Source organism: Acinonyx jubatus, chromosome D1, assembly GCF_027475565.1.
Source record: "Acinonyx jubatus isolate Ajub_Pintada_27869175 chromosome D1, VMU_Ajub_asm_v1.0, whole genome shotgun sequence".
NCBI classification, from domain to species: Eukaryota; Metazoa; Chordata; class Mammalia; order Carnivora; family Felidae; genus Acinonyx; species Acinonyx jubatus.
The window spans coordinates 45,959,966-45,985,212 of record NC_069390.1 but is presented as its reverse complement, the minus strand read 5'-3'; the positions used below and the strand labels follow the sequence as shown (position 1 = coordinate 45,985,212).

The window sequence follows — 25,247 nt, the reverse complement described above, 5'->3', positions numbered from 1 at the left end:
GGTGGTGAGTTAGGAATCCCTGGGCTTACAAGTTAGAGAACTCTTGGCCATAGTTGGGGTCCATAGCCCCCTCTGGCACAGGTCAGCAGTTCAGCAGTGACTTTATTGGGCACAACTCATGTACATGGGCAGAAGAGAAGGATTCGAGTTAATATTTAGCTCACGTGCAGCATTTACTTGGCATCCTACACCGGGCACCACTTTTTACCCCACTTTATCCCCTCAGCCTCCCCATGAAGCAACGCTAGACTTCCCGTCTTTCACATGAGGAAAGTGAGAGTCTAAGTAACTTGCTCAGTGTCAGGCAGCTGGTGTGGGTGTGAAGGAGGCGGGCTTCCAGGCTCCCCTTTTGCCATCCTCTGAGGGAACCCCAAAACCTCAGCCACCTCAGGCAGGTGAGATTTCCTGTCACCTCTCAGCTTACCTCTGGTCTTCCCCTCCCAGGTGGCAGCTTGACGGGCAGGCATCCCTTCAAGCCCTGCCCAAGTTGTCCTGAAGTGGGTGCGTGAGGAACATGAGGGCAAAGAGGCCTCACTGGCAGGGGTGGGGGCAGGGGTTAAAGAAAGGAGAGAGGGAGCAGCCTCCGGGTCAAGACCTTGCGAACCCCAAGGCTTTCCTGTCAAGTTTGGTTCCCTAGGTGTCCCTGGCACTGTGTCAGAAGGTTCCAGAGAGCTCCTCACGGGAACAAAGAGTCAGTCTGTTGAGCTGAGGGGACTTTGAGACAAGCTCAGGAGTTTGATTTGGGAGGTAGCTGAGGGAAGAGAATGAGGGGGCAAGGGAGAGGAGGAGAAGGAATTTGGCAGGAATTTGGCAAGCCGAGGACAGGAAGCAAGGCAACAACTGACTCACAGCGTTTGCCTTTTTAGGCTCGAAACATCTCATTGTGGGCCGCAACGGGGGCTGAGGGTTTGGGTGACAAGCTGGCCAGCCGCCTCCCCCGCATCGGCTCCTGGCAGCCCGGGGCCTTCTCCCAGGAGCTCCTTCCTGCCGCCCTCGGATCTGTTCCCCTGAGTTCTCCTCTCCCTCAGAAGCATTCTGGAGGGCTTCGCTTTGGAAGCCTGCTGAACTTGTGTGTGTGGTGACTGTCGTGTCAGAGCCCAGGACTGGGATACGCACTCTGACACACATTTGTGTACAAGGAAAGCAGGACAGAATCCTGAAGAACCCCCCCCCCCCCCCCGCCCCGTGTGGTTCCCCCATGCGGATGGGTCTGGAAAGAACTCTTCTGGGGGTGGGGCTTGGGTTTGGCCTGGCCTGTGTGGGCTCCAGAGCAGGAGTGTCTCACCCAATGCTATGGGGAAACTGAGGCCAGGGGGTTGTATTGAGTTAGGAAGTGAGCTAACATCTGAAGGCTGGACACCTCGGAGGGAAATAGGAAGGGGTCAGCTGAGCAGCCAGAAGCAGGGAATCTGACAGGAGTGGTTGAGAGACGTTGGTCCTGGGAGGTCTCTGGGGGATAGACTCTATGTGCTGGAAGGGTTCACAGGAGAGCTGGCTGGGCTGAAGGGTCAGACACAGAGTGGACAAATATGAAAAGGAGCATGGCATTTTCTGAATCCCTCTCAGGACATATTATTGGTATGGTCCCATGTGGAAGCAGAGCCCTCGAGATTTTAGATTTAAGGTTACCAGAGGGCATATTTGTGCACACGTACACACGTGTGTGCACTCGGGAGAGGGAGAGATGGATCTTATAGGCTACAACTGTCACAATTCTGCCGTTACCAGACTCATTGACTCATTGATCCCCAGGGTCCTGGCCACACTCCTTTCTCATGTTTGTCTGAGCACATACACTGCATCTCGTTTGTTCCCTGACCAACAGGAGCTTGGCATGAACCCCACTCTATATGCTTCAAATGATTTGATACTCATTATAACCTCCCTCCCTAGTGTTCTCTCAAAATCTCAAACTAACCATCCTGAGAGCCCCTTGGTGCCCATGTGAGAAGGAAGAGCCCGATTCATTAGCAGTGACTACCTACCCTGTCCGTGCCCACAGCTAATGGCCAGGCATCTTGTGGGAAGAGGCCTCAAATGGTTTATTGACCAAGTGAGTTAACGCAGTCCAGATGCCAACCACAATGGCTTTGGGGGAAACTTCAGAGGTAGCCGTCCATTTCCAAGAAACGCCCTGGAGATATCTCAGGAACATTCTCATGGGAGTGAGAAGTGCAATGGTTCTTAGACTTTTCGTCCTAGGACCTCCTCTCCCCCACAGGCTGTCATTCCTGCACCCATTCCTCCAAGGTCAAATTCTGGGCACTGGAGTCTCGGAATCAGTCTCCAGCACCTTCCACCCTCTGGCTGTGTTTATCGAGTTGGAGCTTCTCTTCAAACCTCCACCTTTTCATGATAAAATAACGTAAAAAACAGCTCTGTAATGGAGAGTATGTTCTTTCCTTGGCAGGTTCAACACCAGTGAACAACAGAAGAACCATGTCACCTTCAGAGGAAGCTGCCCCTCTTTCTTCTTCCTCATTGTTTTCTTCTTCATCTTCTCCTCCATCTTTGTCTTCAGGCGGTGTCTCAGGGAATGTCCTGGATGTCTTCTCCCCACCTCAGGTAAATGTCCCTTGGGGCCCTGCCCCGGTGTTAGGAAGGTGAGCTGCCTGTGCCCCTCCTACCCCCGCCCTTAACTCTGGATTCTTAGCAGTCTGAGGTCCCCCAAATGCAAAGCCAGGGCCGAGAAATGCCCACCCAGGCCTTTTTCACTTGTGCCCTTCATGAAAGCTCATCCATCCTGCTCCTTCTCAGCCAGCCCCAGGGCACAGCCACTCACTCAGCAGACTCTGTGGGGCATGGACTCTGGGCAGGACTGTGGCATGCAGAGATGCTAGGACATCTGCTCTGCCCTTGAGGGCCTGGCAGAGAACGTTGAGGAGCTCACAGCTGATGGATGGCAGACACAGAACTGAGGCTGCCTTTGACAGCAGCTGAGCCTCTTGGAGGTCCATCCCTCTTGAACAGAAAAGGACATCACTGAGATACTCAAGTTTGAACTGTATCCTTCAGTAAGAGTTTATCAAGCCTCTGTTACCTGCCAGACCCTGGTCTCGGCTCTGGGAAGTAGAGTGCACAAGACAAATCAAGGTACGTGCTCTTGTCAAGCCCCTGTCCCATGACCTGTCCTTAGGCACCAGAGCTTTTAGCAGGGCAAGCCACTTCTAGAATGTCCCTATGTTCTTCCTTTGCCAAGGGGCCAAGTCCCTGCTCGCTACAAATGGCTACTTTCTCAGTGGTGCAAGGCATGAGTCAGTTCTAGAAGGGTCAGTGGAAAGTCCCAACGGCCATCTTTCTGCCACCACAGCTCCAGCCCAGAAGGGTAACTGTCTCTCCTTCGCTTAATAGTCTCCAAGGAAGAAGCCTTGGCCTCTCGGTTGTTGGAGGAACACACCTATCTACGGGTGGAATGTTCCCTTAGTAGGAACCGTGGCTAAGTTCACCTTGGGGCATCGTCTGGCCACACATAGAGGCCAGGCCAGCTCTACCTGGCTGGCTGGCTGGCCCAGGAGCTGGTCAGTGCAGTCACCTTCCATTCTGGCTTCCGACCCACCTAATCCAGCACCCAGCAAAGCCTTTGATCACTGCTGATACAGGGCTCCGGGCAGATCCCAGCAGGTCCCAAGGCAGCCACTTAGAATGAAGAGTGGCCCTTTGAAATCATCCTAGGCAGAATTCTTTTTTACTTTGGGGTTTGGAGATCTGAAGCGAGGCAGGGAGGGCGACATGGGCTGAGAAATGCCTCCCCATATAAATAAATGCTGGGAATCCCTAAATACCCATTGATTTTGCCCATCTCCTCTAGGTGATAGATTACAACCTGCCCTCGCAGGTCTCAAGAGGTCACTTCAGCCCTTCTACCCCAATCTTTCTGAGGCGCGCCAGAGCCCAGGCAGCACCCAAGGACATGCACCTGTATCTGCCTCATGACCAAGTGCTGGAGCGGGCGGAGTACTGCATGGTGAGGCCCCAGACACCCAGCCCGGCAGAGACGGCTTCTGATGGGTATCAGGAAACAGAGTCCCTTCTTGGGGATGCCAGAAGCATCCACAGAGGCCCACACCCCGCTGGAGGGAAGGACACGTGCTTGCCAGACCAAGAGCTATCCCCCGGGGCTGGAGAGGACCCAGGAGAAAGGAAAACAGAATCCGGAAGGAGAGAGGAGGGTGGGTCACAGCTGACAGAGGGGAAGAGGCTGGGCTTGAAGAAGTTAGTCCTCACCCCGGAGCAGAAGACAAAGCTGCTGGACTGGAATGACTCCCTCCCTGAGAGTGTGAGCCTGGAAGCTGGGGCACAACCTGCCCAGAAAAGTGCTGACAGTGGTCGACGAGGCCATGTGCTGAAACCAGTCAGCCCCTTGCTGCTCCCCTGGACAGCGCGAGAGACCCCACCAGCCCAGGGAAAGGCTCAGGAGAAAACGGGGACCCCAGCTGAACGGGCTCCAGGGGAGCCAAGTGTCCCTCCACCCAAGTCCCCACTTCGGCTCATAGCAAATGCCATCCGAAGGTCCCTGGAGCCCCTCCTCCCCAACTCCACCAAGCCAGAATCAAAGCCCTTGCCCACCACCCAGCCACACTCCTGCACTCGCTCGTTCAGCCTTCGAAAAACCAGCTCCAGTAAAGACTGGAGCCAGCAGTCCCCAGGGAGAGACATGGCACGCAGGACCTCAGCCTTCTTCTCCTGGGGCTCCCCACCCGCCAGGGCTGCCCAGCCTCCGCACCCTCACCTTCCTGACCCTGCCCTCCGTACCCACAGTTTGCCCAACCGGCCATCCAAGGTGTTTCCTGCAATTTTGTCCCCATTTTGCCACAAGATGGAAGATGTCCCCACACTCCTTGAGAAAGTGAGTTTGCAGGAGACCTTCCCAGATGCTTCCAGGGTTCCAAGGAGGAAGATCTCACTCTTCTCCTCACTCAGACTCGAAGACAGATCTTTTGAGAGTTTCTTCCAAGAATCCAAACAAAGAAAGGACCTCCAGGACCTCTTTAGCATCCGCAGGGGCAAAGGGGAGCCCGTGGACAGTGCCCAGCCCCTGGAGAAGCTGGCACAGCCTTTCACTAGCACCTGCCTGGAGCAGAGGGTCCATCCTTCTCCAGACAAAGATGCAAGTAAGTGGCTCTTTCCTAACAAAAGTCTGCAGTTCGTGCTGGGCAGTTAACCATTCTTACTGGACTAACAACGGGCATCTTTCCCTTTCTTTTGCTTCCCAAATTAAATTCTGACAAGAGTAGGAAAATTTGAATTTGAAAAACGTGAAAAATTGGGGGAAAAATTGAATTTGAAATTACATTACAGAAAGTTTTGAAAGAGACAAAGAATCGACCATAATCTCACCACTTTCTCACTCATTATCCATGTATGGCAACTTTTACTAAGTTTTACCCCCAAAATTGTATTTTTAATTTTTTTAAGTTTATTTATTCATTTTGAGAGAGAGAGAGAGAGAGAGAGAGAGAGAGAGAGAGATTGAGAGAGAGAGAATGTACGCATGAGCAGGGGAGAGGGGCAGAGGGAGAGAATCTTAAACAGGCTCCATGCTCAGCACAGCCCAATGCGGGGCCCAATCCCATGAACTGTGAGATCATGACCCGAGCCTAAATCAAGAGTCAGATGCCCAGGTGCCACCCAGGTGCCCCCAAATTGTATTTTTTTAATCAACAATATATCATAACTATTATGACAGTCACACATAGTCTACATAAATGTGATTTAATGGCAGTAGAATGTTATTAACACTAGTGGATATGTTACTTCATTAAATAAATTATTTTTATCTAGAAAATAATAAAACTATTTTTTCAATTTTTAGATGTTTATTTATTTTTGAGAGGGAGAGAGAGACAGAGTGTGAGCAGGGGAAGGGCAGAGAGAGGGAAACACAGAATCTGAAGCAGGTTCCGGGCTCTGAGCTGTCAGCACAGAGCCCGACGCGGAGCTCGAACTCATGAACCATGAGATCGTGACCTGAGCCGAAGTCAGACCCTTAACCAACTGAGCCCTATAGGTGTCCCCAAACTGTTTATTGTTTAAATTATGCCTATGAATATCTTTATATTTTATATATGTGGTATTGAACGAACATTTTTTATGCATATAGGTTTTTCTTTCCTTTGAATTATTTTTTTAGGATAGGTTCCAAGAAATGAGATTACTGGATTAAAGATGCAAATTTTTTTTTCTTAATTTACGCTAACATTGTTTCTTAATGGTATGGATAAAGGATACATGGGGCCTCTCTGTGTTATTTCTTACAACTGCATGTTGTCCGTTTCAATTAAACCGAGAGAAAGGTAACAGTTTATATCCCACCACTAATGTATGAAGTACCTTTTCCGCTATACCGTCATCTGTATTGAGTCTCATATTTTAAAAATATTGCTGTTTTACTAGTCAAAATATGGTGCCTCTTTTAAACTTATGTTTTTTATTACTATTTAAAAACAGTTATATATGTGGTTAACAATGGAAACCTAGGCTTTTTATATTTAAATCTGATTATAATTTTTAAATGATTGAATTAATTAATAAATTGGAAGAATCTGACAATGTGAAAATATATTTTTTAGAAAGTAACATATATTCTGTGTCCCGCTCCTCCTTGCCAAAGTTTTGGTATGTATCTTTAGAGACAGTTGAAACACATGATTTATTTTTTTTTAATTGTTGATATTTGGTTGATGGCTTTAAATAAACTGTGATTCTCCTGTCCCTATTCTTGAGCAACTTTGTTTTTATTTATTTATTTTTAACTTTTTTTTCTTTTTTTAACTTTTATTTTGGAACTTTAGTTTTCAAGCAAAAAATTAATTTCCTTCTTTGGTGCCTTAATCAGAAAGCTGTACAGATTAACAAGAGACTTTATTTTCAGCCAAGCTCAGGATAGGCACAAACAGGCTGGAGTTTAATTATACCCTTTATATCACATCGTAAACTTTAATGTGTTGTGCACTTTCTGATAGATAGTACATTTGTGTAGTTTAAAATAAAAGGGTATAAAATGCACAAAATAAATAGTCCTATCTCCCTTCCCTGTCCCTGAGCCATCCAGGTCCTATCCTTGATGACAGATGTTATCATCAACCTCTTAGGCATTCTTGCAGACAGAATTCATGCATATAAGAGTAATTTTATAAATAACAATATTTGTTTCTTTTTTTACATTAAGGTAGTATGCTAGCGTATCGTACACACTTTGTGTTATGCTTTTAATTTTATTTTAGAGATCATTGCATGTGGGCACATAAAGACCTTTCTCCTTTGCACAGGATCTCTGCACAGGTGTAGATGTGGATTTAGGTAGCCAGGCCCCCAGGATGGAAAGTCAATTGCAGATCTTTTGCTACTGCAAACAGTGCTGTTGTAATTAACTGAGAACTTAGGCCATTTGGCATATGTGGAGTAGTAGAGGTAGAAATACTGGAACGACGGATATGTGAATCAGGGATTTTAACCGAGATTGCCAAATCCGCCATCAAAATGGTGCCGGTTCAGCAAAATATGAACGTGGTGTTTCGACACTTGCACTAACCAATGGGCTATCCGATTTTTTTTCATCTTTACCAATGTGATAGGTGACTGAGTACCTTTTCAATTTAAAAAGTCATTTGTATTTCCTTTTCTATGACCTATTATCTCTTCTATCCAGTTTTCTGTTGTACTGTTGGTATTTTTCTTAATGATGTGAAGGGACTCTATTAAAAGGGAAATTTAGCCCTTTTGTTACAAATATTTTTTTCCAGCCTCTTGTTTGTTTATGGTGGATTTTGTCACATAAAAGTTTTATTTTTATATCGTTGTTATAAGCAGTTTTTCATTTTATGGCTCCTAGCCTTTATATAATAGTTCAGAAAGCACTTCTTCCAAGTTTTAGAAAAGAATTTTCTTACAGTATCTTTTAGGTTTTCTTGTTTGTTTTTAATTTTTTACATTTCAATATTTATATCAAGAAACAATCCTAATATAACAGATCCAGCCCTGTTTTGGTTTCGTTTTGTCTTAAGCTGTCTCCCTGGTTATTCTAAAATAATTTCGTGACTAATCCATCTTTTCTCTTATGTGAAATGACGTATTTGTCATGTATCAAATTCCTGTGCTTGGATGGATCTCCCTATGTGTCAGTACCACACTGTTTTAATTATTTTGCTTTATATATTTATACCCTTTTAAATTTATGTATGTACTGTCAGATAGGAACAGTATTCCATGATTGATCCTCTCTTTCAAAATTTCCTGGCTCTTCTTCCTTGTTTGATATTCTATCTGAACTTAGCCTCAGCTTGTTTATGTACAAAAGAAGATCCTATGAGTGTTTTCATGGCATTAAGTTTACAAAGTAAGTTGGCAAGAATTCACAACCTTATGGTATAAATTGCCTTTCCATTTGCTCTCTGTTTTATGACACCGCCCCCAGAATATTTCAAACCTTACATCAGACAGGTCTTGCATATTTATTAAGTTTATTATAATGTATTCGTTTTTATTATTGCTAGTGTAAATAAGATCTTTTGATATATCTTTCTCCTATTGTTTGTATTGAAATGTATTGTTTGTATTGTTTCTATTGAAATGTATTGACTTCCGTATAAATACTTTTTGCCCATCCATTGTGCTGCCTTCTACTTGCTTGTGAAAGCTTTCCGGGGGCTTCTCCCGGGTCCTCCCTGAATATGCAATCCCAACATCTGTAAATAATGATAATTTTACCTCTTGTTTACAAGACGCATACCTCTAATTTATTTTGTTTCCTTAGTCTCTTTGGTTTCTAGAATCTCCAGAACAGTATTAACTAAAAGTGGTGATAATGGTTTCCTTATGACATTCCTAACCTTAATGAGAATGCACCTCATTAAGGAGAATGTTTTCCCATCTAAGCATGATGCTTGCTTCTGGGTTGACTGGGATATATTTAAACACTTCAAGGAAATTGCCATCTAACCCTTCTTTACTGAAAGTATCTTAAATCATGAATGGTTGTTGAATTTTATCAAATGATGCTCGGCACCCTTCAAGATAATTGTATGATTTTATTTTCTCCATAGTTTGATTAATACTATGAATTATGTAATAGATTCACTGATATTGAACCATCCTTATATTGCTAAAATGAATACCACTTGGTCATGACATCTTATTATTTTAATATAACTGTTCTGTTTGTTAGTATTTTATTCAAGATTTTTGCATTAAATTCATTCAGAAGATTGGTCTTTACTTCATTTATTTCACATTTAGATGACTTTTGTATATGCTGATTACAATAAGTGGGGGCCAGTGTGTTTTCCTGATTTATTTATCACGGAGAGCTCTTTCATTTACATTCACTGAGAAATGGTATGACTTCCTTGGCTTGGAACAGAATGAGAAGGTAGAGAATGGAATTAGGTTAAGGCTGACCAGCCTTAGAAATAGTGCCTGGGCCCATCTCATGGAAGAGTTTGTCTTTCTCTCAGGTGTTCTCAGGTCAATATCCTAAGAATGCAAAGATTTTCCCTACCCTATGAGATTAGGCTCAGATTAGTTTCCTTTTACTACTTTTTAAATTTATTTATTTCTTAATAAAGGAATTTATTATTCCTTTCATTTCCCTGTCCAGCCCACCAATCACACACATACACACTGACATTGCTCTCTCCACAGTTAACCTGTGGGTACGCTCCCATGCAATGGAGAAAAAGAACCATATCATAACTGAAAATGAGAAACTTTCAAAACGTATTCAAATGGACATACCTCAAACTTACAATCACTTGAATAAATCGGCTGAAATTTAATGTTTCTCTTTTCCACAAAACTTTCTGGGTTCATTGATAGTATACATAAACTTCTCAGGGTCCTTGAATTACTTAGGGGCATAAACTGATTTCAAGCACTTCCCAGTGCCGATTTTATACAAACAATTTTGAATGCGAGATATCATTCTCGTATATAGTTAAAGCACCCCGAGAACCTCCTTTTTCTTTTTGCATTAAATCTTTATTGTAGGATAAAATATACACATTAAAGTACACAACTAATGAATTTTTGCAAAGTGCACATTTGCTTAAATACGCCTGAGATTAAGATCTAGAAAATCACCAGCACTCAGAAGCCTCAGTCATGCTTCTTCCCACATACATGTGACACCCAACAAAAGTGCTTACCATCTGACTTCCATCATCTTGGATTGCTTCTGCAGTTTTTTGACTTTATAAACGTTGAATCATTCAGTATTGTGGTAGGCAGGATTCTCAGAGGGCCCATGCTTTCTGCCCTGCAGATCTCATCTTCCTGAGTATGGTGGGAACGTGAACATGATGGATCTCACTCCTGTGATTAGGTTACCAGAGTTTGTGAATGTAATTAAGTTCTAAACCAATTGACTTTGGGTTAATCAAAAGGGAGATTATCCTGGGTAGCCCTAACCTAATTGGAGGAGCCCTTAATAAGGAGGGGGCCCTTCCTGAAACTCACTGGGTGAGAAAGATAGGATCCTGCTGGCCTGGAAAAAGTCAACTGTCATACTATGGGAGGCCCTACGGACAGCGGGCCTCTGAGAGTGAAGATGGGGCTCCAGCAGACAGCCAGCGAGAAAACGGGCCCCATCTCCTATGACCGCCAGGAACTGGATGCTGCCAACAACCTGAATGAGCCGGGAGAGAACTCTGAGCTGCAGATGAGACCCCAGCGTGGCAGACACATCAATCGCAGCTTTGTGAGACACCCAACAAGAGCATCCAGTTGAGCCGTGCCTGCCTCCACTTTTGAACTATACGACTGTGACATAATAAATGGGTATCATCATAGGTGCCGAATCTGAGTTCATTGCTTCCACAACAACAGAAAATACAAGTATGTATTGTGCCTGGCTTCTTCCGTTAAACATTATTGGCGGGGGCGGGCGGGGGGGGGGATGTGGGCAGGGTTCAATATTGTTGTAGGCAGCAGTGGTTCATTCTTTACATTGTTACCTTTTATTCCCTTGTGTGAATATGCCACGATCGTGCATTCTGAAGCTGGGCATTTAGGTGTTCTCAGTTGCTTTTATTGTGAATAATGCTGCTTTGAGCATTCTTATACCTATCACTTGTGTTGGCTATTGTCAAAGATAAAGCCAGATGCCATGAAAGGTGTTAAGGACAGATTTTAACTGATAATACACCATTGCAGCAGAAGAGAGAGTCCAACATGAAATGAACTCACCTTTGAACTTTACAGAGGTGGCTGGGTGTTCTACAGGGTGATTGAGGGAATAGGGAGGGGCTGAGCAAAGGCTCAGTAGAGTCAAGGAAGTGAAGAATTATAAGGTTTGGTCGGCATAAATGCTGAATAGGCTAGTTGTGTGTGTTAGCTGGCAATTATTGAAGTTAGGATTCTATCTTCCCATAGAGACTGGGAGACAGAGGTCCTATCCTTCCTGATGATTACCTTTCAAAGGCCTGGCTTTCAGGTTCTTGAGAAAGACATTCTTGAGTGGTAGGAGATTCATATACATCTCAAGGGGACCAAGGACTGTAAGAAAGGGCAGTCAGAGCCCTATCAGCAGGTGTTGACTAGAACAAACACTAAATTGCTTTGTCAGTCAGCCTTGAGTTTTCTCAGGTAGGTACTTTAAGGAGGGCTAGGGTTATCTTAGGGATGTGACCTTGAGTTGTTAGAAACTGTTAGTGTTCAAGTCTTTTCGCAGAGGAAGAAGTGGGTGGGCTAAATAATTTATGTTGAGAGTCTATAGTTTTTATAGACTATAAAAAGTTGAGGCCTAGCCAAGAAGAAGCTTGCCCAGAGTTTGTTCAAAGAGAGAAGCTTTATCAGGGACCGCCTGGGAGTGGATTTGATGCGTGGTAGGGTAGGCATGTACGTGGTTTGCGTTGGAAGATACCGTCAGACAGTTTTCCAAAGTGGTTGTACAAGTGTTTATACATTCCAGTAGGAAATGAGAGCTACCCTTGACCTACATCCTTGCCAACACTTGACAGTCTCAGTTTTGTTTTATGTTTTGCTCTCACCATGTTTATGAAAGGTATCTCATTGTTTTAATTTGCATTTACCTGATAATGATGTTGCACTACTTTTGACATTTTCTCTCTCTCTTTTTTAAAGTTCACTTATTTATTTTGAGAGCGAGCAAGAAAGAGCACATGAGCAGGGGAGGAGCAGAGAGAGAGGGAGAGAGAGAATCCCAAGCAGGCTCCGTGCTGAACCTGACATGGGGCTCGATCTCACAAACTGTGGGATCATGACCTAAGCAGAAATCAAGAGTCAGGCGCTTAACCAACTGAGCCACCCAGGCATCCCTTATTCAGATATTCTCTTGTATGAAATCTCTATTCAGACCTTTTTGCCCAGACCTCTTGCATAGATGGTCCCTTCCTTATTAAGTTGTAATCTGTGTAGATTCTGGATACAAGTCCTCTGTCAGATACATGTGTTATGAGTATCTTCTCTCCCTCTTAGGCTCACTTTTTCACTCTTTAAAAAAAAAAAAAAACGGGGGAGGGTCAGAGAGAGAGAGGGAGACACAGAATCTGAAACAGGCTCCAGGCTCTGAGCTGTCAGCACAGAGCCGGACGCGGGGCTCAAACTCACGGACCGTGAGATCATGACCTGAGCCGAAATCGGACTCTCAACCAACTGAGCCACTCAGGCACCCCTCACTTTTTCACTCTTAAAGGTATCTATTAATAAACAGAAGTATTTATTCTAATGAAGCCAAATTTATCAATAGTTTCCTTTATTGTTGTTGGTTTCTGCATCCTGTTGATAAAATCTTTCCCTATTCTGAAGTCATAAAGATGTTCTATTTTACTTTCTAGAACTGTGCCGTCCAATATGGCAGCCACTACTGCACACTTCAAATATGGTTATTATGAGTGAGGACTGCATTTTTTATTTCATGTTAATAAATTTAAATTTAAAAGCTGAAGCAATGCAAAATATTCTTCTAGTAAACACAACGTTTTGCTTTTTGAATTACATTTTACTTTAACCATTAAAATTTTATCACCTAAACAGGAATGTTCTTTTTTTACAGAAAAAAATTTTTAATGTTTATTTATTTTTGAGAGAGAGACAGAGTGCAAGCAGGGGAGGCACAGAGAGAGAGGGAGACAGAGAATCTAAAGCAGGCTCCAGGCTCTGAGCTGTCAGCACAGAGCCCAATGTGGGGCTTGAACTCACGAACCATGAGATCATGACCTGAGCCAAAGTCGGGCCCTTAACTAACTGATCCACACAGGCACCCCTAGCCAGGAATGTTCTGTAAGTATAAAACATGTGCCAGATTCTGAAGACTTAGTATGAATGCAATAATGTAAAATATCTCAGTAATTAATTTCTATATTGACCACATGTTGAAATGATAATATTTTTGACATTTGGGGCTACATAAAATACATGATTAAGACTAATTGCATCTGTTTCTTTTCACATTTTTTAATGTGGCTAATGGAAAATTTTAAGCTACATGTATGGCTCATATATTTCTTTTGGACAACAGTTATAAAAGTTTTATTCTTTTACCTTTTGCAATTTAGTCTAGTACCAAAGTAGGATAGATATTTGTGTATTCTGTGAGGTAGAGTGAAGGTTTATTGGTTGTTTTTTTTCTTCTTGTTTTTCTTGATTCAGCAGCATTTATTTTAAAAGGCCATCCTTCTCCATTTCATTGCTGTGACTTCTGTCATAAATTAGTCAGGTCTGTTTTTGGCCTTCTATCCTGTTCCACTGGTTGATTTGTCCTTGCTCCTCAGTCAGGAAGTGGTTTTATAATAAGTCTTCATAGCCTGGAATAGACCCTCCACTTTGTTCTTCTTCAAGACTGTCTTGGCTATTCTTGGCGTTTTGTATTTCCATGTGACTTACTGAATCAATCAATCATTTTCCACAAAAATATTTTCTGAACATTCGATTGGGATCACATTGAATCTATAGATCAATTTGGAGACAATTAACATCTTTGCATGTTGAGTCTTCAAAGCCACGGACATGACATATCCCTGAGGTGTTCTTCAATTTCTTCCCGTGTTTTGTGATTGTAGAGATCTTGCACAATTTTCATTAGATATATTCCCTAGTATTCGATTTTTTGGTGCAGTTATAAATGATACAGTCTTTAATCGATTAATTTACAGATATTTGGTAACTTTAGAATATTGAGTCTTCTGATCTAAGAATATACAATAGTCCTCTGTTTAGCCAGAGTTCCTAAAATTCTAGATATAAATCCTTCATCAGATATGTGTTTGCAAATATTTTCTCCTAGTTGATGGATTATCTTTTTATTATCATCACAGCATCTTCCAAAGAATGGAAGTTTTTAGTTTGATGAAGTCACCTTTATTAATTCTTTTATAATTTGAGTAATATTTAAGAAATCTCTGCTACACCTAAAGTCACTGAGAATTTCTCCTGGGTTTTCTCCCAGAAGCTTTACAGTTTTTAGCTTTCAGGCTTGGATCTACAATCCAATTCTAATTAATTTTTTATAGTGAATTGAAGTCAAGTTTTTTGGCCTGTAGTTATCCAATTGTCAGCACCCCTTGTTAAAAAGACTATTCTTTCCCTCATCGAGTTATTCTGGCACCTCTACAGATAATCTGTTGACTATATATGTGTAGGTATCACTCTATCCTCTTTAATCTGTCCGTTGATCTACATGTTTAGGCTTACACTAATAACATGTGCTCTTGGTAACTGTGGCTTCACCTGAAAACAGGTAGTGGGAGTCCTGCAGTTTTGTTCTTAAATATTATTTTGGCCCCTCTAGGTCTTTTGTGTTTCCATATAAACTTTAGAATGAGCTTGTCAGTTTCTACCAAATAAGCCCATTAGAATTTGGATTGATATTGTTTTTCATTTATAAATCAGTTTGGGAAGAATTGACAACTGAGTTTCTGTCTGTGAAAATGGGATCTCTCTCAGTTTATCTAGGTTTTCCTTAATTTCTCCTAGAAAAGGCTATTAGTGTGCAGTGTGTAGTTCTGCATATTTTTTATTGAATGTGTCCCTTCAGTGTTTCATTTTTTTGTTGTTGCTATTATAAATGGAATGGCTTTCTTAATTTTTATTTTCTGTTGGTCAGTGTTGATATATAGAAGCACAATGGACTTTTTATATTGTCCTTGCTAAACTCACTTATTATTTGAGGAGCTTTTTTATGGGATTTTCTATATAGATAATCATGTTGTCCATAAATACAGTTTGACATCTTCCTTTCCAGTTTTTATACCTTTTATTTAAATTTCTTGCCTTATTTTTCTGCCTGGGACTGCCTATGCGATTGTCAAGAATGTACATCATTGTCTCCCCCCACCCCCCCATAACAGAAGGATTATATTTCACTGCTGAATATATTGTTTGCTGTAGATTTTTAAGGCAGGTACTTTATATTAAAGAAAATTCCATCTTTCCTTAGCTTACTATGACTTTTTATCATGAATAATGGATAAATGTAATCAAATGCTTTTTTTACATCTACGGAGATAAATTTTTTTTTACTTTAATCAATAATGTGCTGAATTACATTGACTGATCTTTTTTAATGTTTCTTTATTTTGAGGGGGGCATGGAGAGAGAGAATCCCAAGAAGGTTCTGCACTGTCAGCACAGAGCCTGGCTCAGTGCTAGATCCCATGAACCTGTGAGATCATGACCTGAACCAAAATCAAAAGTCGAACACTTAACTGACTAAACCACCCAGGTGTCCCATTGATTGACTTTGTTATAGAGATTTGAAAATGTCACACCATTATTGTGTTCTTGGAGTAAACTCAACTTGGTCATAATGTATTGTGTATTTTTATGTATCACTGTATTGGATTTGCTAACTATTTTTAGTAGTTTTGCAGCCATGCTCATGAGAGTTATTGGTCTGAAGTTTCCCTTTCTTGCAATATCCTTGTCAGGTTTTGGATTTTATCCTAGCCTTGTAACACAAGTTGGAAAGTGTTCCATCTTTTTCTGTTCTCTGGAAGAGGGTTTGTATTTTTTTTTTTCAGCACTGGTGTTATTTGCTCTTTAAACATTTGAGCACAAATGAAGTCATCTAGCCTAGCACTTTCTCTGTAGGGTGGTTTTTAACTGTGGAGTTAGTTTCTTTAATAGATATGTAAGTATTCAGGTTTTCTATTTCTTCTTATGTCAGTTCTGGTAAGTCATGTTTTTCTTTTTTTTTTTTAATTTTTATTTATTTATTTATTTTCAATATATGAAATTTATTGTCAAATTGGTTTCCATACAACACCCAGTGCTCATCCCAAAAGGTGCCCTCCTCAATACCCATCACCCACCTTCCCCTCCCTCCCACTCCCCATCAACCCTCAGTTTGTTCTCAGTTTTGAAGAGTCTCTTATGCTTTGGCTCTCTCCCACTCTAACCTCTTTTTTTTTTCCCTTCCTCTCCCCCATGGGTTTCTGTTAAGTTTCTCAAGATCCACATAAGAGTGAAAACATATGGTATCTGTCTTTCTGTGTATGGCTTATTTCACTTAGCATCACACTCTCCAGTTCCATCCACGTTGCTACAAAGGGCCATATTTCATTCTTTCTCATTGCCATGTAGTACTCCATTGTGTATATAAACCACAATTTCGTTATCCATTCATCAGTTGATGGACATTTAGGCTCTTTCCATAATTTGGCTATTGCTGAGAGTGCTGCTATAAACATTGGGGTACAAGTGCCCCTATGCATCAGTACTCCTGTATCCCATGGGTAAATTCCTAGCAGTGCTATTGCTGGGTAAGTCATGTTTTTCAATGATTTTTCCATTTTATCTAAATTTTCAAATTTATTGTCATAAGATCATTTGTAAATAGCTTCCTTGAATACTCTGTAGGGCTTTTCATCCTCAATATTGGTTATTTGTGTTTTCTGTCTCTTTTTTTGTTAATCATTCTTCTTAGAAATCATCAATGTTATGTCTTTTAAAACAACCAAATTTTTGCTTCATTAATTTTCTATTTTATTTCTGCTTTATTTTTATTGTCTCTCATAATCTATTCTTATCTTGATTATTTTCTTCCTTTTAGTTTCTTTAGGTTCAGTCAGTGGTTCTTTTTCTAACTTCTTGAAATAGATCATAGAGCATTAACTCTCAACTTTTCTTTTGCACAGTGTGTGCATTTAAAGCTCTAAATTTCCCTCAAATCACTACTTTAGCTACATCCTAGTTTATGTTGTTATGCCATATTCTTATCCCATCAGCTTAAATTTATGTTTATTTCTTCTTTGGTCTGGAGGTTCTCAGAAGAGTTCTAATTATGTTGAGATTTTATAGTTATATTTTATATTATTGATTTTTAGCTTAATCTCACTATGTCAGAAGACATACTTTGATGACCTTAGTCCTTTGAAATTTGTTGATACTTTCTATGTTCACCAACCCAGGAGCCCCTGGATCCTGTACTTTAGAGATTTTTATGGAGACTTTTTCACATAGGCATGATTGATTATTAATTTATTTTCCAGTCCCTTCCCTGTCTCTGGAGGATCAGGGGTAGAACTGTAAGTTCCAAGCTCTGGTCACAGCTTGGTCTCTCTAATGACCAGCCATCCTCCAGGAGCTCACCAAGAGTCACCTCATTAGAACAAAAGGTGCTCCTATCACCAGAAGTTTCAAGGGACTTAGAAACTACTCAGGAATGACAACAGTTTCGGGATCTCTGTGTCAGGAACTGGAGTCAAAGACCAGATATGGGTGGGAATGGGGGACAGAGACCAAATTATGTATTTCTTCTTAGCTCACACTATCCTATATTAAATAGCCAATTATCTTTTAAAGAAATTAAATTTACCATTCCAGAAATGGCTCTTCATAGAGCCATTCTAAGCCATTCATGGGTCTTCATTTCATGTGCTATATTCCTTCTGCTACAGAACTTCTTTTAACATTTTTTAATTGTATATCTTCTAACAACAAATTATCCTAGCTTTTCTTTTTCTGGAAAAAAAAAAGCCTTTATTTTTTTCTTCATTTTGAATGGATCATTTCACTGGATATAAAATTACAAATTGACAGACTTTTCTTTCAACATTTTAATGATCTTTCATTGTCTCTTAGTCTATTTAGATTCCAATGAGATGCCCATGGACATTCTTAACTTAGTTTCTCTGTGGGTAATATATCAGTTTTCTTTGTCTGCTTTTAAGATTTTATCTGCATCTCTGGTTTTCAGCAATTTTATTAGCATGAGCCTTGCTATGATTTTCTTTATGTTGACCTTGCTTATGGTTTATTGAGCTTCTTGGAACTGTGGATTTACAACTTGCATTAAATTTGTGTGGTTTTCAACAATATTACATCAATGACTTTTTCCATTTCTATCTCCCGCTATCTCCTTCTGGCACTCCATCCATATGTATTTTAGACCCCTTAATATTATCTCACAGATCACTGAGGTTCAGTTTTTCAGTCTGTTTTTTTCTCTGTGTTTCATTTTGGATGGTTTCTACTGCTGTAATTTAATTTCACCATTTTCCTCTGCAATATTTAACCTACTATTAAGCTAATCCAGTGAAAGTTTCATTTTAGATTTTATATTTTTCATCTTTTTAAAAACAGTTTATTTATTTTGAGAGAGAACACAAGTGGGGGAGGGGCAGAAAGAGAGGGGGACAGAGGATCTGAACCAGGCTCTGTGCTGACAGCAGAGAGCCCAATGTGGGGCTCAAACTCACAAACCATGAGATCGTGACCTCAGCCAAGGTCAGACACTTAACCAACTGAAGCCACCCGGGCACCCCTGTATTTTTCATCGTTGTAGGTTCCATTTGGTTCGTTTTTCTATATTTTTTACTTCCTCATTCTACTCATGCTGTCTTTTTAAATTCTTGAGCGCATTTATAATAGCTGTTTTTAAATCCTTGTCTGCTAATTCCATTTATTTCTGAGTCTGCTTTTGTTAACTAATTTTTCTCTTGATGATCAGCTTATTGTCCTGCTCTTTTACATATACTTCCTGGCTGCTAGATATTGTGACTATTACATTGTAGAGTGTCTAGACTTTGTTTCTTCACTTAAAGAATGTTAAATAGGCAGTAAAAATATTTGGTAGGCGGTAGTGTAACTTGAAGATCAAGTTGTTTCTTTCAAGGTTGTTTTTTGTAAGCTTGTTTGGGTGAGTTTATAATAACCTTTACTCTAGGGCTAATTTATCCCTGTTACTAAAGTATGACTCTTCTGTGGCCTCTACTCTAATGCCACTAAAGTTTTTTCTACCCTTGCTGGGTGGAACTTGAGTATTTCCCAATCCTGTAAAAAGCTTTAGAGATTATTTAGCCTATAATTCCCAGCAGTTATTGGCCCAGCCTCATGCAGTTTCTCTCTATGGATCTAAAGTTTATTATTAAGCAATAGACTCAAGGAGACTTCTGTGCTTGTTCCTGAAGTGCCTTTTCTGCATAGCTCTCTACAGTTGTCTCCCCCACACATTCCAGCTGCCTCGACTCACTCAAACTCTGGTCTCTGTCTTTTCAACTCAGTGAACCTGCTATGCGCTGTTTAGGCTCTTCCTACCTGCACTGTGGTCTGGAAAGTGCCTCTAGGCAGGGAGGTACTGTGATTGTATGGCTTCATTTGCTTCTGTTCTTACCTTTATCACAGTCCTGTGCTGTCTGTTGTCCAATGTCTGGAAATAGCTGCTTCATATATCTTGACCCGACTTTCAGTGCTTTGCAGTTGGAGATCAATCCCAGAATCAGCCCCTCCATTATAGAGTGAGCAATGCTGCCAGGTTTTGTTAACTTTGCCCTGGAAAAGTTAACTCCTGGAGTCAATGGTTCTGTGGTAGAAGTGGGGAAAGGGGAAGAGATTTAGAGGCAACTATATAACTTTTTTTAAAATGTTTGTTTATTTTGAGAGAGAGAGAGAGAGACCCACATTCTTGACAGTCATTATGAGTATGTAAATCTCTGGAGAGGAAGGAGCCCATGTCTTTAGTCTTGGTATTTCCAGCAGTGTAGCTTAGCACTGTTCCTGCATAGTACCATGTTTATTGGTTTTGTCAAGCTCAGCTATTGAGTTGAACATGTCATGGATAACATGTGGCTTACTCCTCCTCATGTAATAAACATATATTGGGCACCTATTATGACCCAGATCCTATGGTAGGAATAGAGTCATCCAGAGGATTGAGTCCCAGTTCCTGGCTTTGGGAGCTCAGCCGAGTGGAGTCAGTGAAGCAGACAGGCATTTGTAGTACAGGATGATGAATGCTTTGATAGGCATATGTCCAGAGGACTCTGACGGCACCCAAGGAGGAATCTAGCCCTGTGTGGAGGGTTGTGCAAAGTTTGGAGGTAGTAGAGGTGACCATAGAACTTTACATAACATTTGCCAGAAGTTTAAGAAATGTGTTACATTGAGAAATATTTTCCTCTCAATTTCAAAAGAAAATCCAATGGCCCTATAACATTTAGTTTTGAAAGTTTCTACTTTAGGCTACAATAGTTCTATAAAATGAAGGCTAATCAGGCAGTTTTGTTAATATTGCAGTATTGTTGATTTGGATCGACGATCATGATGAGGCAGAGTTGCTGCCACTGCTGACGATGACGACAAGATTTATTTAGGCACCGCTAATGAACCAGGCACTGGGTCAGGCTCTTTTCATTGATTACCTTTACTCATCCACTACAGTGCTGCAGGTTAGAAGTTGTGAGTTCCAGAAGCTCAGGGAGGTGAAGTTAGGTCCTCAGGCTCCCACACTCAGAAGTGAATACTCCGTGACTACTTTACTCAGTGGTAATTGAGTGGCTGGAACTGGAGGACAATCTGAGCTCACCACTAAGGGTGCCTCCTTCTGTTACTATGACGTCCTCTGAAGCTCTCTTTACCTGAGCTCTCGCATCTGGCAAACTGAAATGGAAAACAGTGAACTCCTTCCCCAGAGAGTCTGTGCTGTTATATAGATGGTTTGCATTATTTTGCTTTGAATAACAGCATATGTAAATGTGCTCCTGGTGGTTAAAATTACCCTTGTTTTTTTTTGTTTGTTTGGTTTTTTTTGTTTGTTTGTTTGTTTTTTTAAATGTGGCCTCTTCCACTGGGGTAAATAGTTGAAAATTATGGGGAGGAAAGGACAGGCTGGAGAGAATGCTAGTCACATGGAATTGCTCCTCCTTCCCCCCTCCCCACCCAACACATACTTCTATTCAGATAGAAGCTGCCACGGCAGAGTAAAGATTCCTACATTTCCCAGCACGGAGTTCTCGCTGGTTCTGAGAGTCAGTGTCCAGAGTGGGTGCATGCAGACAGACATTACTATCAACTCTGCATCAGGATGTGCAAGGGCAGATGTTCTCACTGAGAAGAATAAAAGCCTCCTGTGGCACCTGGAAGACTTCACCACACATGGTCCCCAGCCAGATCACAAAGAGATTAGTGAACACGGGGCCCTTTGCCGCCTCTCACCATCCACCTCTTGTTCAGAGATTCGCATATCTCCTCACCTTCAGCTCTCCCGTGGGCCCTGCATTGTTGAGCCCTCCCTATCTTACAGTGCCTTTCCTGGCATTTGAATCATCACTTCGATGATGTGATAATATCTGCAAGTTGGGAAAATAAAAGTGGCATTTGTTTAGCCATAATTAATGAAATATTTATGTTGCATGAGACTATGTGATAAAACCTTAGGCTTAGAGTCCTTTTGCTTCTGATTACATTTGGGATTTTTTTTTTCTATGACCAGACATTCTGACGCCAGCTCTTTTACACTGAGCAGATGTCATGTAGTAAAAATGGGTGCCAGATGCTGTGAGCCACAGAAGGGCGATTTGTTTAAGAGCTGGCTCCGACTTTTTTGCATTCAATTACTCTGCAGAACGAACCTTACACGAGCATTTAGGTAACTCAGCTAACTTCAGACAAGGATTTTAATAATAGATTTCATCTCTGAATGCATTCTAAGCAACACACCATATAAATGGTGTTTAAGGAATTAATTGATTTCTGCATAATACCTTTTTTTTTTAATATGAAAGAGCTGCAAAGCTCTTGGCAGGGACCCAGAAATGTAATTAACGTGGAGGGCCAAATTTCCAGTTGCCCTTAGGTACTGCTCACGGCAGGTGCAGTGAGGGAAGGGCAGGGAGGAAGGAGGTGAGGGGAAGAAGGGAGGAGGGAGAAGCAGCTTTGGGTTGGGAAGCAGAAAAGAAGCTGAGAGTTCAGTGAGTTCTTCTGTTCCCATTTCAGGTCCCAAACACACCCCTATCCGAGTGCAGGTGACAGGGGCTGCCTCTTCTACCTCTTCCACCGGCTCCTCCTCTGGAGACGAAGAGTTTCATCCCCAGCCTTCGTTGCAGTCAAAGGTAACAAAACTTGGCAAACTAAGAAGGGCCTTTGGCTTATGGGGGCCACTCACCATCTCTATTCCAGACCCAATGTGGTCTCCAGCTGCAGTGGTTTTGTTAGAGGATCGCGTTTCCTTGCATCTGACAGCAACCGCTTTTTACCTGGAACACCCCAAGAATTATCTTTTCTTTTTTTAATTTTAACTTTTAGGAGCTTGCCTTTCTTAGAGACTCCAGCTGGCAGAAAAAAAAAAAACAGACATATTTACTTAAAATCATTTGGTGACTGCAGCTCTTAAAGTGGGTTTAATATGTGGTCCAACAAGCAAACCATCGAAAAAATTACAACAAGCAGATGCATATTTCCCTGGGGGAAACACAGCTTCATTTAAGAAGCACTAGAGGCAGATTGCATGGAAAATGTTATGTTGATTCTAATCAGAAATATGAAATGGACCATGCAGTTGCATGTAGACATGGATCTCCAAGGGTCCCTGCTGTGGAAGGGGCTAGCTGCGTGCCGGCTGGGGACATGGCCGTCCTTCTCTTTGCTTAATGAACAGATTTCTGGGAAACACTTTAAACAATTCCCATACTCATAGATTTAGAAGTACAAGCATGGCTATAGGTCCTTAAATGTGTCTGTATGTCACGTACGTGAAGACACATCCCACGACCAAATCTCACTGTTCTTTGCTTTATCCACTGGGGCTGGCGCCTTCTTCCCGGGGCTGGCGCATGAATGGTTGGACCTAAGATGCTTTCCAGGAGAACAGAGAAGCAGTTCACTGTACTAACAGTGTTTATTTTTTGGAGCAGTGGGGATCTGAGGAGAAAGGGAGAGAACCACATTTATTTACTTAGACTCAACTTTTCCATATCTGGCATTAGGAGCTTTGGCATCATCTGAAGTCACTCAGGGGTTCCAGCCCCTCCATGGCCCAGCTTAGAGCAAGTCAGGAGGGGAACCAGGACAGGGCATGAGTGGGGTGAGGGGAAGAGAGGGAGAGACAGAGGGGAAGAAGGTGAGAGGGAGTGGGGGAGGGAATGCAAAGGAGAGAGAATATGTAGGGCTTTCTCCTTTCTAACTCGGGGCATCTCTGATTAGTTCAGTACTCAACACAAATGAATTTGGTGTTATGTTGATTCCTGCGGTTTCTTTACTGTCCCTCTCTCATCCCTTTAAGTGGCCCTGAGTTAAGTCTGTATTCAAGTGAATACAGACATTCATCAGCCGTTCTAACAGACATTGCAGCACTCACGGAGAACAGAAGAATGGAATGGTCCAAACACATCGAATAGCAAGACCATGAGATCCCGGGCAAGCCTTGCAAGTAGCTCCTTGTCCTCCTGCTGGCCCAGAACAGAGCCTGTCAGCACTTAAGCCTACACTGTGGAAAAGCTTGCCTGCTTCACCTGGCTTCTGACCACTCTTACAGGGAGGGAAGGCGGCCAAAAGGTTCTTTACTACTTCCCAAGGGCTCACTCTGAAGGAACAAGGATTTCCCCCTCCGTTGTGGTTTATCTCTTCTCTCCCACACAGGTGTGTCCCTGGCCACTTGGCACAGAGCCCACATCAGCTCAAATGAAACTTTGCACAGGAAACTGGACACGGGATGTGCACACTCCACCCCTTCTCTTTCCTTCGGCCCTCCCCTCCCCCTGTCCTCCCAGCCCCATGCCTGGACCTGGGAGAGTGGGGCAGGCAGCCAGTCCTTGGTCCTGCCAGACTCTCCCTTTCTCTGTCCTTTGTCTTTTCCTTCCTCGCCTTTTTAGAAAATATTTTTAAAGTTTATTTATTTTGAGAGAGAGAACAGGGGAGGAGCAGACAGAGGGGGAGCGAGAGAGAGAATCCCAACCAGACTCCACACCGTCAGTACAGAGCCCAATGCGGGGCTCGATCCCACAAACCCGCAAGACCATGACCTGAGCTGAAATCAAGAGTCAGACATTCAACCGACTGAGTCACCCAAGCACCCTGCCCCAAGCTTCTTTTTCCTTTTCTCTCTGTGCTGTCATTGCCACTATTGAGGATATAAGGACTGTGCCTGGCACATCAGATGGCTATATGAGCATTTGTTAATAAATCATCCTTCTTTTCTATGTCAACATGTTTTAATAAAAGACGGTAATGGCTTTCTTTCCTTCTCCAGGTTCTGTTTTGCTAACTCTTGATAAAGCAGTAAGGGTTTGGCTCCGCTGCTTGGAAAGTGTTAAGAAGCTGTCAAGGCATCCCCCCCCACCCTGAAATTATATTAGATGATCTTAATTTAGGGGGGGGAGCTTTGACATTTCTCTAATTCAGGGGTCTTCGATGTCCCTGCACATTATTGGGCACAGGAAAAGCAGTATAGACCAGATGAAAATGTGGATATTGGATTCAGGCTCCCTGGGCTTAACTCCTGGCTCTACCAATTACTAATTGTGCCATCTTGGGCAAGTTACTTAACTCCAAGATTTGATTGCCTTATCCATAATGTAAGTGTAATTTGAGGAATAAGAGATATGTGAAGTAATTAGTATAATACCTGCCACATAGCACTTAGGACATGCTGGGATTTATTATGTAAATTAATATAATGGAAGCTCCAGAGATACTTGTGAGTCTTTGTATAGGTCGAGTTAGACAATCTCTAGATAGCACCTACCAGTGATCTCTACCTTGCCCCTCCACCCTACCCTTTCCAGAAAGGTCCTGGCTGCTTAATGGTGAGGTTCCCCCATCCCAGTGGCCCAGACCCTCTGTTCAGACTGATGGACAGTAAATCTGGAAGCTATCTCGTAGAAATAAAGATGATCTGATATGGAATAAGTTTGAGTTCTGAGAGCTAAAATTTCCTTCCAAGGATGAAGAGGAAGATCCTAAGGAGATTCTAGAAAAGGATTCTAGATCCTAAGGAGAATTCTAGAAAAAGGAAATTTCATCATAAATGTTTTCACTGATGATCTGTAGACACTCTGAAGCCTCAAAGCTGGCTGTCC

General features: G+C 42.1%; 1 protein-coding gene across 5 annotated transcripts in view; it reads left to right on the top strand.

Moving 5' to 3' along the window:
• Positions 1 to 25,247, top strand: part of MICAL2 (microtubule associated monooxygenase, calponin and LIM domain containing 2) — a 228,256-nt gene that overhangs the window by 166,216 nt on the left and 36,793 nt on the right. For all 5 annotated transcript variants that reach the window (XM_027073130.2, XM_027073127.2, XM_027073121.2 and 2 more), the window contains 3 exons: positions 2,411 to 2,565; positions 3,809 to 5,111; positions 22,168 to 22,283. In XM_027073130.2, coding sequence (XP_026928931.2) covers positions 2,411 to 2,565; positions 3,809 to 5,111; positions 22,168 to 22,283 — 1,574 coding nt within the window. The remainder of the gene's footprint in view (positions 1 to 2,410; positions 2,566 to 3,808; positions 5,112 to 22,167; positions 22,284 to 25,247) is intronic.